Raw genomic sequence first — 15,259 nt, 5'->3', positions numbered from 1 at the left:
GTCACTGTCTATCCAAATACTCATTTATACGGTCCCTCAGAATACCGTCCAATAACGTTCCCAGTGCTGATATCAGCCTCACCAGCCTCCAATTTTCTGTTTTATTCTTAGAGACTTTCTTAAACAGCAGAACAACATTAGCTACCTTCCAATCCTCTAGTACTTTGCTGGTCACTAGGGATGATTTAAATATCTCTGCTGCTGCCCCTGCAATTTCTTCACTTGCCTCCCACAGGCCCTGGGGATTTATCCATCTTAATTTGTTTCAAGACAGCAAACACCTCTTCTTCTGTAAAAAATGCATTTAAGATCTCTCCCATTTATTTTGGCTCCATGCAAAGATTACCATTCGGATCTTCCAGAGGACTAGTTTTGTCTTTTGCAATCCTTTTGCTGTTAACATCTGCAGCATCTCTTAGGATTCTCCTTCACATTGTCTGCTAGGGCAAGCTCATGCCTTCTTTCAGTCCTCCTGATTTTTTTTTAAAGTGTTCCCTTGCATTTCATTTTTTTTCCTACCTGCATAACCGATGCTATGCACCTCCTTTTTTTTTAAAACCATGGTCTCAATATCTCTTGGAAACCAAGGTTCTCTAAACCGGTTATCTTTACCTTTTATTCTGACAGGCACATATAAACTTTGTACTCCAAAATTTTCACTTTTGAAAGCCTCCCACTTACCAAGCCTTTGCCAGAAAACAGCTTGTCTCAATCTACACTTGTCACATCCTTTCTGATAACATCAAAATTGGCCTTTCTCCAATTTAGAATCTCAACCTTTGGACCAGACCTATACTTTCCCAATATTTACTTTGAAACTAATGACATTATGATTACCACTACAAAATATTCCTCTACACAAACTTCTGTCACCTACCTTGTCTCATTCCCTAATAGGTGATCGAGTATTCCACACTCTGTTATTGGGACTTCTTTGTACTGATTAAGGAATCTTTCCTGAATACATTTGACAAAGTCTATTCCATCTAGCCCTCTTACAGTATGGGAGTCCCAGTCAATGTGTGGAAAGTTAAAATCATCTACTATCAGAACCTTATGTTTCTGCAACCTCTATACAAATTTGTTCCTCTAAGTCCTGTGGACTGTTGGGTGGTTTATAATATAGCCTCATTAATGCTGTCATAGATTTCTCATTCCTCATTTCCACCCGTAAAGCCTCACTGGCTGACTTCTACAGTCTGTCCTGATTAAGCACTGCCATGACATTTTACCTGACTAGTAATGCCACCTCTCCCCTTTTAATCCCTCCTGCTCTGTTGCATGTAAAACAACAGAAACCCAGAATATTGAGCTGCCAGTCCTGCCCCTCCTGCCACCACGTCTCACTAATGGCTACAATAGGGCAATGTTACAATAGTCATGGGGGATTTTAATATGCAGGTAGATTGAGAAAATCCAATTGGTGCTGGATCTCAAGAGGGCAGATTTGTAGAACGAAATGGCTTTTTCAAGCAGCTCGTGATTGAGTCCACTAGGGGATCAGTTATTCTGGATTGGGTGTAGTGTAATGAACCAGAATTGTTTAAAGAGCTTAAGGTAAAGGAACCCTTAGGGGTCAATAATCATAATCTGAAAGAATTCACCCTGCAATTTGAGGAGAAATTAAAGTCAGATGTATCAGCATTACAGTGGAGTAAAGGGAATTACTGAGACATGACAGAGGAACTGGCTAAAATTGATTGGAAAGAAACACTAGCAGGGATGATGGTAGAGTGCAATGGCTGGAATTGCTGGGAGCAATTCAGAAGGTGCAGGATATACAGGTGTTCCCCCCCCCCCCCCACCCTTTACAAAGATAGAGCGTTCCTATGAAACCTTTCTTAAGCTGAAATAGCGTAAAGTGAAGAACCATTAATTGATATGGGAAATTTTTTTGTAAAAGCGAAAATCCTCTTTGTAATGCGAAAACAGGTTACTAATGTAGGTCTTTTGTAAAAGCGAAGTGGTATAAAGCGAACACTCGTAAAGCGGGGGGACACCTGTATACATTCCAAAGAGGAAGAAGTATTCTAAACACAGTATGACACAACTGTGGCTGTCAAGAGAAATGAAAGCCAACATAAAAGCCAAGGAGAGGGCATATAGTAGAACAAAAATTAGTGGGAAGTTAGAGGATTAGTAGCTTTTAAAAACCAACAGAAGGCAACTAAAAAAGTCATGAAGAAGGGAAAGATGGAATGCGAAGGTAAGTGAGCTGATAATTTTAAAGAGGATACCAAAAATTCCTTCAGATATATAAAGTGTAAAAGAGAGATGAGAGGAGATATCAGACCACTGGAAAGTGATGCTGGAATAGTAATGGAGGACAAGGAAATGCCGGATGAACTGAATAAGTATTTCTCATCAGTCTTCACTTTGGAAGACACTAGCAGTATGCCGGAAGTTCAGGAGTATCAGGGTTCATGAAGTGAGTGAAGTTGCCATTACTAGAGAGAAGGTTCTTGGGAAACTGAAAGGTCTGAAGGTAGATAAGTTGCCTGGACCAGATGGTATACACCCCGGGGTTCTGAAAGAGGTGCCTGAAAAGATTGTGGAGATATTGGTAATGATCTTTCAAGAATCAGTTGATTCTGGCATGGTTCAGGAGGACTGGAAAATTGCAAATGTCATTCCACTCAAGAAGGGAGAGAGGCAGAAGAAAGCAAACTATAGGCTAGTTAGTATGACCTCAGTCGTTGGGACGATGTTGGGGTTGATTGTTAAGGATGTGGTTTTGGGGTACTTGGAGGCACAAGATATAATAGGCGATAGCATGGTTTCCTTAAGGGAAAATCTTGCCTAACAAATCTGCTGGGAATTCTTGGAAGACAATAATAAGGATGGTAGAAAACAGAGAATTGGTTGATGTTGTGTACTTGGATTTTCAGAAGGTCTTTGACAAGATGCTACACATGAGGCTGCTTAAGCTACAAACCCATGCTATTACAGGAAAGATTCTAGTATGGATAAGACAGTGGCTAATTGCTAGGAGCTAAGAGAGGGAATAAAGGGAGCCGGTGACTAGTGGTGCTCCACAAGGGTCTGTGTTGGGACTGATTTTTTTTTAATGTTATAGATGTTGGGAAGCGTATGCTTATTCACTTTGGTAGAAGAAATGAACGCTTAGACTATTTTCTAAATGGAGAGAAAATTCAAAAATCTGAGGTACACAGGGACTTGGGAGTGCTTGTGCAGGATTCCCTAAAGGTTAATTTGCAGGTTTAGTCTGTGGTGAGGAAGGCAAATGCAATGTTAGCCATCATTTCGAGAGGACTAGAATATAAAAGCAAGGATGTAATGTTGAGGCTTTATAAAGGACTGGTGAGGCCTCACTTGGATTATAATGAGCAGTTTTGGGCTACTTATCTAAGAAAGGATGTGCTGAGATTGGAGAGGGTTCAGAGAAGTTTCACGAAAATAATTTCGGGATTGGAAGGCTTGTCATATGAGGAGTGTTTGATGGCTGGCTTGTCATATGAGGAGTGTTTGATGGCTCTGGGCTTCTACTTACAGGAATTCAGGAGAATGAAGGGTGACCTCATTGAAACCTATCGAATGTTGAAAGACCTCGATAGAATGGATGTGAAGAGGATGTTTCCTCTGGTAGGGGAATCTAAGTCCAAAGGATACGGCCTCAGAATAGAGGAGTGTCCGTTTAGAACGGAGAGGAGGAGGAATTTCGTTAGCCAGGGAGTGGTGAATCTGTGGAATTTGTTGCCATAGTCGGCTGTGGAGGCCGTTAGGAGGTATATTTAAGGCAGAGATTGATAGATTCTTGATTAGTCAGAGCATGAAGGGATATGGGGAGAAGGCCGGAGATTGGGCTGAGAGAGAAAATGGATCAGCCATGATGAAATGGTGGAGCAGACTCGATGGTCCAAATAGCCTAATTCTACTCCTATATCTTATGGTCTTATAACCAAATATAAAGAAAGAAACATTAAATGAACTGAGAAAAATTAATCTACTTAGAGCTGTTTTGTCTTCTCTCACTGGAACCTCTCCTTGCTGAAGCCTCGAAGAGCCACTCTAATACACCACTAAATTCCGCTCCAAGATTAATAGACAAAGAAATGGCAGATGGAATATAACGTAGGATAGTGCAGGGTCTTGTACTTTGTTAGAAGGAATAAAGGCATGGACTGTTTTCTAAAGGGGGAGAAAATTGAAAAACTCAGAGGAACAAGGGGACTTGGGAGTCCTCGTACAGGTTTCTTTAAAGGTTAATTTGCAGGTTGAGTCAGTGGTACAAAAGACAAATGCAATGTTCGCATTCATTTCAAGAGGACTAGAACACAAAAGCAAGGATATGATGCTTAGGCTTTATAAGGCATTGGTCAGATCACACTTGGAGTATTTTGAGTAGTTTTAGGTCCCTTCTCTAAGAAATAATGTGCTGGCATTCGAGAGTGTTCGATGAGGTTTACGAAAATGATCCCAGGTATGGAAGGGTTAACATATGAGGAGAGTTTGATGACTCTGGGCCTGTATTTTCTGGAGTTTAGAAGAAAGCAGGGGGGCATTGAAACCTGTTGAATCTTGTAAGGTCAGGATAAAGTGGATTTGGAAAGGATATTTTCTACAGTGAGGGAGTCTAGGACTAGAATTGGGAGATGTCCATTTAGAACAGAGTTGAGACGGAAATTTCTTTAGCGAGAAGATGATGAATCTGGAATTCAGTGCCACAGATGGGTCTGCAGACCAAATCAGTGTGTATGGTTAATGCAGATGTTGATAGGTTCTTGATTAATTAGGGTGTCAATGGTGACGTGAATAAGGCAGAAGAGTGGGGTTGAGAGGGATAATAATTTAGCCTTGGTGGAGCAGATTTGATGGGCCAAATAGCCTAATTCTTCTCCTACATTTTGAGGTTTTAAGGTACTGAAATAGTCAATGCGGACATGTCAAATTTCTTTAGCCTCCTGAGGAAGTAGAGACACTGGGAAGTTTTCTTGGCTGTGACATCTATGTGGTTGGACCAGGTCAGGCTGTTTGGTGCTGTTCACTCTTATTGAAGCCTTCAACCCTCTTTGTGAGTTTGTGCATGGTAGTTCATGTCTAAACGTTTTCACATGAGTTTTTTGTGGAAGTTACCAATTAAGTTCGGGCTAGGGTCTTAGCCCAAAAAGTCGACTCTTTTCCATAGATGTCGCTTGGCCTGCTGAGTTCCTCCGGCATTTTGTGCATAATACATTGATATCCAGCATCTGCAGATTTTCTCTTGTTTGTGATTCAACTGCTACACTGCTAAGTCTCTTCCAGAGATGCCGATTCTGAAGAAGTTTAAATCTTTCCTTCTGTGGGAGTTCGGTGAAACCCTCTCTCACTGCTTCCCCTCTGTTATCTCTGCTGCCCTTCGACATGTCAATCTATGACTTCCTCTACTGTCGCGATGAGGCCATACTCAGATTATGTGCACTGGCCCTCCTCCCGTTCCTCAATTGTCAGCTCTTTTGTTTAGCTGATTCTGAGGGAAAGGTCACCATGTCACTAAGCTTTCTAACTCTGTCCTGTACTCATTATTTGAGATGCAGCCCACTCTGGTGACAACATCTGCAAACTTGTAGATGGAGTCTACCGTGAAGCTCTCAGTGTTTTCACCAACATGTATACAAGATGAAATGCTGCCATCTATTGATTGCTGATGATCAGAAGTCATGAATGATTGTCAGAGAGCAAGAAACTGTGTGGTATTTTGGGCAATCAGGTCCGGGCCAACCAGCAGCTATGTATTAGCACTAATCTTGTGTTAATCCCACTTTTTCATTCTCTTGAGCTCCACTGAGTTTCCACCACTGATGTACACACTAGGGGTAATTTACAGTGGCCAGTTAACCTACCAGCTGTTAGATCCTGATGCTTTTGCAATCCAGCGATTCTTTGGAAGTCAAGGTACAAGAGTGAGGTGTAAAACTTACTGTTTACAGCTGTTACCGTAGCAAAGAACGAATAAGAATAGAGGTGTCGAGTGAACAAAGAAAAGACGAGACAGAGGAAGAAGTGACACACACAAAATGCTGCGGGACCTCAGCAGGCCAGGCAGCATCTATGGAAAAGATTGAACAGTTGATGTTTCAGGCTGCGTCCTTTCATCATGGCACAGACATGGTTGTCTTCCCTTGTGCATGTGGGTTTCCTCCCACAGTCCAAAGACATACTTGATAGTAGGTGAATTAGTCATTGTAAATTGCCCTGCGATTAAGCTAGGGTTAAATCGCTGGGCTGCTGGGCAGTGTGGCTCAGTGGGTTAGTAGTGCCTGTTCCATTCTGTTTCTCTAAATAAATAAATATTCCCAGGCCCCTCTTGTCTACTGCACTCCTTAGTGCCCTGGTTTCTCTGTGGTGCTGTTTTTTTCATTGACTGGAGGCTTGTATGCATCTTAATATTTCTTTGGGAGTCTGATTTCTGGTTGCTCAATCCACTTATGAAATTAATAAGTGACCAATTGTGTAATTCTGTAAGGTAGGGAGCATTTTTCTTTAACTCGATTTAAAACTACTTTATTTCTCTCTCCACTTGTTTGAGAGTAAATCCATTCTGATGTTTGCTTAACAGGGTAGAGTGAACCCTGTGACTGAAAATTACACTTCTGACTTCACCAGTCCAACTCCTGGCTACGACTGCCATATCTCCACAAACAGTGAGAAGGTTTCTTCCAAAATCAGCCACTTTCAGGCCTTTGAACTGACACAGGTAAAGTTTTTTTTCCTTTATTTTGCATTTCAGAATCAGACTTATCACTGACTTACATGATGCAAAATTTATTTAACAGTACAGTATAAAGGCATTACTATAAATTACAAATTAAAGATGCAAAGAAAGAATTTCTGCAGTAGTGTTCATTGGTTCATGGAACTGTTCAGAGTGAAATGCTCATATCTTGTATCCTTCCAGTGACCAGTTTTATTTTCCTTTGTTGCAGTATTTCTTGTATGAGATTGAACAGTGTGATGTTCAATACTGTCCTAGACAAATTTATCCCTACGCTGTTGTAGCATTTCGGTACTGTGACTACATGTGCATCACGGCACAGTCAAGAGAGATTGGGATGTGAGTTATCTTCTCCTGTTTGGGATAATGCAATTGTTGTTTTACAAATGATCCCTGAAAGTCCAGTGATTGTATCTAATTACTTTTTTTATGTCACTTTTCTCTTTACCAGAAATGCTCCTAAAATTCAAGGTAAATTTCATTTCCTTTTAAATTCTTGCAGTTAGACTTTTACTGTTAAACACTCAGTGGCCATTTTTTTAGGTACCTCCTGTACCCAATAAAATGGCCACTGAGTATATGTTCGTAGTCTTCCACTGCTGTATGCCATCTGCTTCAAGGTTCAGTGTATCGTGAATTTAGAGATGCTCTCCTGCACACCACTGTTGTTGTGTGTGGTTATTTGAGTCACTGTCACTTTCCTGTCAGCTTGAACCAGTCTGGCCATTCTCCTCTGATCTCTCATTAACAAGGTGTTTTCGCCCACAGACTTGCTGCTCACTGGTTGTTTTTTTTTTGCACCATTTTGTGTAAACTCTAGAGACTGTTGTGCATGAAAATCCCAGGAGATCAGCAGTTTCTGAGAATCTCTAAACCACCTAGTCTAGCACCAGCAATCATTCCACGGTCAAAGCCACTCAGATCACATTTCATCCCCATCCTGATGTTTGGTCTCAAAATATCTGAACCTTTTGACCTTGTTGCTGCCACATGATTGGCTGATTAGATATTTGTATTAAAGAGCAGATTACAGGTATGCCTGGCTACTGAGAGTAGATTTGTAGAGATGTACAGCAGAGAAACAGACATTTCAGCTCACCACATCCATGCAGACCTTTTTGCCATCAGCACCAATTCCACTTGCTTGGATTAGATCCATATCTTTCGCATGTCGAATGTCTCTTAAACATTGTCGTATCTCATTCGCATGGAAACTGGATCGGTCAGAAGCTGAATATTTTAAAGTACTTTTATCTTGAATTTAAAATGTTGATATTAATTCTAATATGCCTCCAATCTGGTGCAATATTTGTAAGTCTATAGATGATTCAGATTCAGATTTATTTATCGCATGTAAAATGTGTCATGTGTCATTTGTGACAACAACCAGCACAACCCAAGGAGCATTCGAGTGTCGCCACGCATTCTGACGCCAACATTACATAGGCACAATTCTCAGCAGAACAACACAGAATACAACAAGTAACAAAACAACAACAGCAAAGCAAGCCCATTCCCCCCCCAGCACCTTCCATGTACTTACACCTACAGACAGTACTCCACGACAGGCCTCTGGGCCTCCTGTCTCTAGTTGCCAGGCTCCAGCCATCCTTCCGATCAACCTTCGGGCTCTCATCTTTGGTATCAATCCCTGGAGTACGTAGCTGATGACAGGACCCCGAACTCCAGGCACACCAGCTCACTGGCTCTCGTAGCCATCTGATCCTACGAGCCACTGTGGTAAGCCTTCAAGCATGGAGCGGAGACATCGACTGTCATAGTGGCTCATGGATGTCTTTTGGCTCTATAGTACGTGAAAAATGGAATCCATTAAGATTCTTAAGGCAGGTTAACAGGAAGAATGTTGTAAGGGGCAAAATCCCAAGGGCAATCTATTCACAGTGATAGAGCGCAAGGCAAAGCTTCTAATGTGTGCTTTTATATTGGTCTTTACCAAAGGGAAATGCAGTTTAAGATACTGTTTGGACTAAAAATTGATTCAGACAGTGCCAGAAAGGTTTGCTACACAGGAGCGAATAATACCAAGGCACAGCATGGTAGTGTAGTGTTTAGCGTAACACTCTTACAGTGCTAGCAACCTCGGTTTAAATTCGCTGCTGTCTGCGGGGAGTTTGTATGTTCTTGCCGTGACCCGGATGCTCTGGTTTCCTCCCACATTCCAAAGATACACGTGTTAGTTGGTCACATGGATGTATTTGGGCAGCGTGGGCTCGCTCGTTTGGAAGGTGCCTGTTACTGTGCTGTGTCTCTAAATAAATTAATATAACTATCGGTCCAAGTGGAAAACATCAAGTGGCTGAGGGAAATAAATGAGGAAATTGTGGAAGCTTTGGCCACGATCTCCCAGACCTCTTTTAGTTTAGCAATCGCACCTAATGACTGCAAAATAGTACAGAGAATGTGTGGGAACAAATACAATCATTAGAAAGCAGTCAGCTCAACCTTGGTGGCAGAGGGATCTCTGGGTACAATAGACAGAGACTGAATTAGCAGTCACTTGGAAAAGGCCAGCATGGATTTGATAAAGAGCAGACAAAAGAAACTACAGATGCTGGAATCTGAAGCAACAACCAATTTGCTGGTGAAACTCAGCTGGTCAAGCAGCATATGTGTCTGGGTGGGGAGGGGCAGTGGGGTGGGGAAGAAATTCTTGATGTTCTGGGTTGAGGCCCTGCATCAAGATTTGATAAAGGCAAATTAGGTCTAATTAACTAACTAACTAACTGGGGAGTTGAACAGAAACTAATCACATTGCCTCAGGAGTTAGTACTAGAGGACATAAAATGAAGAAGTATTTAAAACTAGTGTTTAAAAGTTTAAACTGCTAGTAATCTGGAATAAAAAACAGTAAACACTGGAAATTCTCAGTGGTTCAGGCAGCATCTATGGAGAAACAGAACTGATATTTCAGGTCAAAGATAATTCAACCTGAAATGTGAGCTCTAGTGACTCTTTTCACCGATGCTGCCTAATCTGTTGACTGTTTCAGGCAGTTTCTATTTTGATTGCTCCCTTTTTTGCTGAAGTGTTTTAAATGACAATGGGATAGAGCAAGATTGACAGGAAACTTTCCAGAAAGTTGGCGATCCAGAGCAAGGTAGCCTAATGACAAGATTTTTGCCTTCAATGTTTAATACAAATTCAGATACTTAAGAAGAGATAGGAAGAGAAACATTTTGTGCAGACCGTTGTTACATTGTGGGATGCACTTCAGGTATTGGGAATTGAAGCAGGGCGCATGTCTGTTTTTAAAAATAATTCAGGTAAATAGTTGAGGATAAAAGGGGAATTAGAACCTGAAGAACCAGATGCGAATGTGGAATTAGGTAGGTACATGTGAAAAATGCAAGTCTGAACTTAATCTCCCCATTCTGGATTTTATTTTAACTTTACTTACTAAATTTTCAAATCATTAGTTCTAAAAGGCAATTAAATTCTATTAATTTCAGTTAATTTTAATTATTTATTTTCAATTCAACAAACAAATTTAAGCTATTGAGAGCCAACTACATATTTCTCATTGTGGCTTGGCTCGATATCTGTAATGGCATTGTTGCTGGTTAATGTACCATGTGCAAATGCAGTCCTGTTTTCAGATCACTTCATTTATTGGAACTTCATCCTTTCTCTGCAGCTGTGCACTATTATCCTTGGAAAGGAAAACTCATCAACAAATCCAAAGCAGTCAGTGTGGCTCTGAAGTCGAGTGGCAGTGCATTAATGCCAGTTACTTTGTAAGTCTGCTCCTTTTTCTGCTCCACTGCTCTTTCACCCTGTAATTACTAGTGCTAATCTTTTCTTATGTGACTCTGTGTCAATTCTAATGCCTCTGTGAAGGACCTTAGGGGTGTCTTATGGTGTAAAGTTATGAATAAAAGTACCTGGAAAATGTATCCTCTGTTAGTTCAAATTTTGGAAGTGGAGTAGAGGATGTAAGCTGGTTAAGTACCATGTGCAGTGCACTGATTTCCAGACGAAGTTAACTGTAACTGATTTAATGTGTGAACGATTAAGGTTACAAAAGAAAAGTTCTGTCACGCTGATGGATTACAGAATTCAGTTGCCCTGTTCTAGGTACATCCAGCAATAAGGGGGAGTGGATTTGGAAAGCATCTGTTAATAATTCATGCTGTTAATAATTGTTGGCAGATGTTCTGTGATGTAGTGCTACAGGATACCTTCATCTGGGTACTTTAGAACTGTTCCATAAGCATGAAGTAAGAACGGAGTTGTATGATTAAACATTGTTACTGAGTCTTGTTTGTAGCTGTACATGTTGGGCAACTTACAGTGTGGGAGTGACAAACTGGTCTTGACGAGACAAAATGAACATGTGCACTCAAAAACTCGCGGCAAAAGGAGAGTGTCTCCCATACATAGGAGGCACAGTCAGTTCAATTCACTGTGCTATCAAACAGCTGCATGCACACCCACCACCTTCTGGCAATTGATCCGATATAGTTCAAGAAGAGTGTTTATACTAATGCTTTGGGATAACTTATTTCCCCCCACAATATTCCCCAGTCAGTTTTTTTCAATGAAACTGGGAAGTGGAAGGACCCTGAGACGGTGATGTCAAGGTGGCCCTTTTCAAGCGTGAGGGGCAGCTTGGTGAGTGTGACCAGAAATGTCATCCTCATGGTCAAGCAAATGACCTTTTGCATGATCACAGAGGGTCTTGTGGCTTTGTGACCTGTTCAAAATAGAGTTTTGCAGTCCAGAACTGTGGTCGTGTGACCTATTCTGGACTGCAAGGCTACATTTCTTCATCATGGATTATTTCTGCTAAATGTTCACCGTTTTTTATCCACATTGTTTTGTTTTCAGACCACCGAAGCTTGAAATTGACTATGTGATCAAGATCAGTGAACTGAAAGCTAAATTGCCACCAGCAGTTTTTGAAGGAAAAAATTACATGCTAAAAGAAGGTATTTGAAATTGATTTACTCCACTTGTTAAGCTACAATATGCAATATGTTCAGCTGAAAGACTAACCTGTTGTTTGTCTCAGTTTGTTTGGAAGGTTTATATTGTAGTTGGTATGAGCTGGTGGAATGCCTGGAAGAAGAAGACACCCCTCAATTGGGTCCTCTATTGAATGAGTTGAAGGAAAAGAACTTGGTAAGAAGTGTATTGGTTATGAATGAAAGGCTTGGTGGTCACCTCTAGTTCAAAGCCAGTAACTGTAAACCAGTTAGTTCGGTCTTGATGGGGAAAGTCGGAGCAATAATTAAAAGGTGGAATTAATAAGTGTAGATTGATTCATCAAATTAGTCAAAGTAACAATGCTTCTTAAAAGCAAAATAGCTGAGAGGGCTGATGAGGAAAATGTGGTTTGTGTGAAAAAAGGCATTTGTTGAGCTGCCATTTCGTGCTTTGTTTCATGATTGAAAGCTGGAGTAAAAGCGGAGATGGCATCACAGTTGTCAGTCAAGCGCAGTTGAAAGACAGATAGAGCAGATAGAAATAAAACATTCTCAGTGGTGCAAGGGTTAAGTACAGGGTGGGGGGGGGGAGACATGGGCGACTGGCAAAAGATCCAAAAGTGACCAGGGGACCTTTTTTTTAAAAAACATACTCTGAACGATTATGATTACTGTGGAGCTATGACGTTGTGGCCATTACAGAGACTTGGATGGCTCAGAGGCAGGAATGGTTACTTTGAGTGCCAGGCTTTACATATTTCAGAAAGGACAGGGAGGGAGGCAAAAGAGGTGGGGGCGTGGCACTGCTAATCAGAGATGGTGTCACGGCTGAAGAAAAGGAGGAAGACATGGAGGGGTTGTCTATGGAGTCTCTGTGGGTGTAAGTTAGGTACAGGAAGGGGTCAATGACTATTGGGTGTTTTTTATAGACCACCCAATAGTAACAGGGACATCGAGGAGCAGATAGGGAGACAGATTCTGGAAAGGTGTAATAATAACAGGGTTGTGATGGTGGGAGATTTTAATTTCCCAATTATCAATTGGGGTTTAGATGGGGTGGAGTTTGTTAGGTGTGTTCAGGAAGGTTTGTTGACACAATATGTATATAAGCCTACAAGAGGAGAGGCTGTACGTGATCTGGTATTGGGAAGTGAACCTGGTCAGGTGTCAGGTCTCTCAGTGGGAGAGCATTTTGGAGATGGTGATCATAATTCTATCTCCTTTACCATAGCATTGGAGAGGGATAGGAACAGACAAGTTAGGGAAGTGTTTAATTAGAGTATGGGGAAATATGAAGCTATCAGGCAGGAACTTGGAAGTATAAATTGGGAACAGATGTTCGCAGGGAAATGTACGGCAGAAATGTGGCAAATGTGCAAGGGATATTTGCGTGACGTTCTGCATAGGTACATTCCAATGAGACAGGGAAAGGATGTAGAGTACAGGAACCATGGTGTACAAAGGCTTTTGTAAATCTAGTCAAGAAGAAAAAAGCTTACAAAAGGTTCAAATAACTAGGTGATGATGGAGATCTAGAAAGTTATAAGGCTAGCAGGAAGGAACTTAAGAAAGAAATTAGGAGAGCCAGAAGGAGCTTTGAGAGGGTCTTGGTGGACAGGATTAAGAAAACCACAAGGCATTCTACAACTGTGTGAAGAGCAAGGGGATTAAGATGTGAGAGAATAGGACTGATCAAGTTTGACAGTGGGAAAAGTGTGTATGGAACCAGAGGAGATTGTGGAGGTATTTAATGAATATTTTGCTTCAATATTCACTACGGAAAAGGACCTTAGGCGATTGTAGGGATGACTTACAGTGGTCTGAAAAACTTGAGCATGTAGACATTAAGAAAGAGGATGTGCTGGAGCTTTTGGAAAGCATCAAGTTGGATAAGTCACCGGAACCAGACGAGATATACCCCAGGCTACTGTGGGAGGCGGGGGAGGAGATTCCTGAGCCTCTAGCAATGATCTTTGCATCATCAATGGAGACAGGAAAGGTTCTGGAGGATTGGAGGGTTGCAGATGTTGTTCGCTCATTCAAGAAAGGGAGTAGAGATAGCCCAGGAAATTATAGACCAGGGAGTCTTACTTCAGTGGTTGGTAAGCTGATGGAGAAGATCCTGAGCGGCAGGATTTATGAACATTTGGAGAGGCATAATAGGAATAGTCAGCATGGCTTTCTCAAAGGCAGACCATGCCTTGCAAGCCTGATTGAACTTTTTGTGGATGTGACTGAACACATTGATGAATGTAGAGCAGTAGATGTAGTGTATATGGATTTCAGCAAGGCATTTGATAAGGTACCTCATGCAAGGCTTATTGAGAAAATAAGGAGGCGTGGGATCCAAAGGGACCTTGCTTTGTGGTCCCAGAATTAGCTTGTCCACAGAAGGCAAAGAGTGGTTGTAGATGGGTCATATTCTGCATGGAGGTCGGTGACCAGTGGTGGCCTTAGGGATCTATTCTGGGACCCCTTCTCTTCATGATTTTTATAAATGACCTGGATGAGGAAGTGGAGGGATGGATTAGTAAATTTGCTGATGACACAAAGGTTGGGGGTGTTGTGGATAGTGTGAAGGGCTGTCGGCAGTTACAGCGGGACTTCGATAGGATGCAAAACTGGGCTGAGAAGAGTTCAACCCAGTTAAGTGTGAGATAGTTCATTTTAGTAGGTCAAACATGATGGCAGATTATAGTATTAATGGTAAGACTCTTGGCAGTGTGGAGGATCAGAAGGATCTTGGGGTCCGAGTTCATAGGACACTCAAAGCTGCTGCGCAGGTTGACTGTGTGGTTAAGAAGGCATACGGTGTATTGGCCTTCATCAACCGTGGGATTGAATTTAAGAGTTGAGAAGTAATGTTACAGCTTTATAGGGCCTGATCAGACCCCACTTGGAGTATGGTGCTCAGTCCTGGTTACCTCACTACAGGAAGGATGTGGAAACTATAGAAAGGGTGCAGAGGAGATTTACAAGGATGTTGCCTGGATTGGGGAGCATGCCTTATGAGAATAGGTTGAGTGAACTTGGCCTTTTCTCCTTAGAGCGACAGAGGAAAAGAGGTGACCTGATGGAGGTGTATAAGATAATGGGAGGCATTGATCATGTGGGTAGTCAGAGACTTTTTCCCAGGGCTGAAATGGCTAACGCATGAGGGAGTTTTAAGGTGCTTGGAAGTAGGTACAGCAGAGGTGTCAGGGACAAGTATTTTATGCAGAAGGTGGTGAGTGCGTGGAATGGGTTGCCGGCGACGGTGGTGGAGGTAGATACAATAGGGTCTTGTAAGAGATTCCTGGATAGGTACATGGTAAAAATAGAGGTCTATCAATAAATAAGTACATGTTCGGCACAACTTCGTGAACTGAAGGGCCTGTATCGTGCTGTAGGTTTTCTATGTTTGATTAGGTCTGAAATGATCTGCCAAGTGATAATATTGAAAGGAAAGAATTTACAAGCCAATGCCATAGCTTTGTAGGATCATCAAGTACTTACCTGGGTATCTCTAAAATGCAGTGAATGTCTGCATCTGCTGCTTGGGAAGTTCCAGTCCCCTGCTTCTTGGGTAGAGATAGCTAAACTAGTCCTATTTGCCTGCATT

General features: G+C 41.7%; 1 protein-coding gene across 2 annotated transcripts in view; it reads left to right on the top strand.

The window, feature by feature from the left end:
• Positions 1 to 15,259, top strand: part of LOC140738741 (uncharacterized) — a 113,388-nt gene that overhangs the window by 35,068 nt on the left and 63,061 nt on the right. For both annotated transcript variants that reach the window (XM_073066482.1, XM_073066483.1), the window contains exons 6-11: positions 6,557 to 6,694; positions 6,924 to 7,051; positions 7,164 to 7,183; positions 10,368 to 10,467; positions 11,561 to 11,661; positions 11,745 to 11,854. In XM_073066482.1, the coding sequence (XP_072922583.1) occupies positions 6,557 to 6,694; positions 6,924 to 7,051; positions 7,164 to 7,183; positions 10,368 to 10,467; positions 11,561 to 11,661; positions 11,745 to 11,854 (597 nt within the window). The remainder of the gene's footprint in view (positions 1 to 6,556; positions 6,695 to 6,923; positions 7,052 to 7,163; positions 7,184 to 10,367; positions 10,468 to 11,560; positions 11,662 to 11,744; positions 11,855 to 15,259) is intronic.

Source organism: Hemitrygon akajei, chromosome 14, assembly GCF_048418815.1.
Source record: "Hemitrygon akajei chromosome 14, sHemAka1.3, whole genome shotgun sequence".
NCBI classification, from domain to species: domain Eukaryota; kingdom Metazoa; phylum Chordata; class Chondrichthyes; order Myliobatiformes; family Dasyatidae; genus Hemitrygon; species Hemitrygon akajei.
The sequence above is the reverse complement of the archived record's forward strand: the minus strand, read 5'-3'. Positions and strand labels throughout refer to the sequence as shown.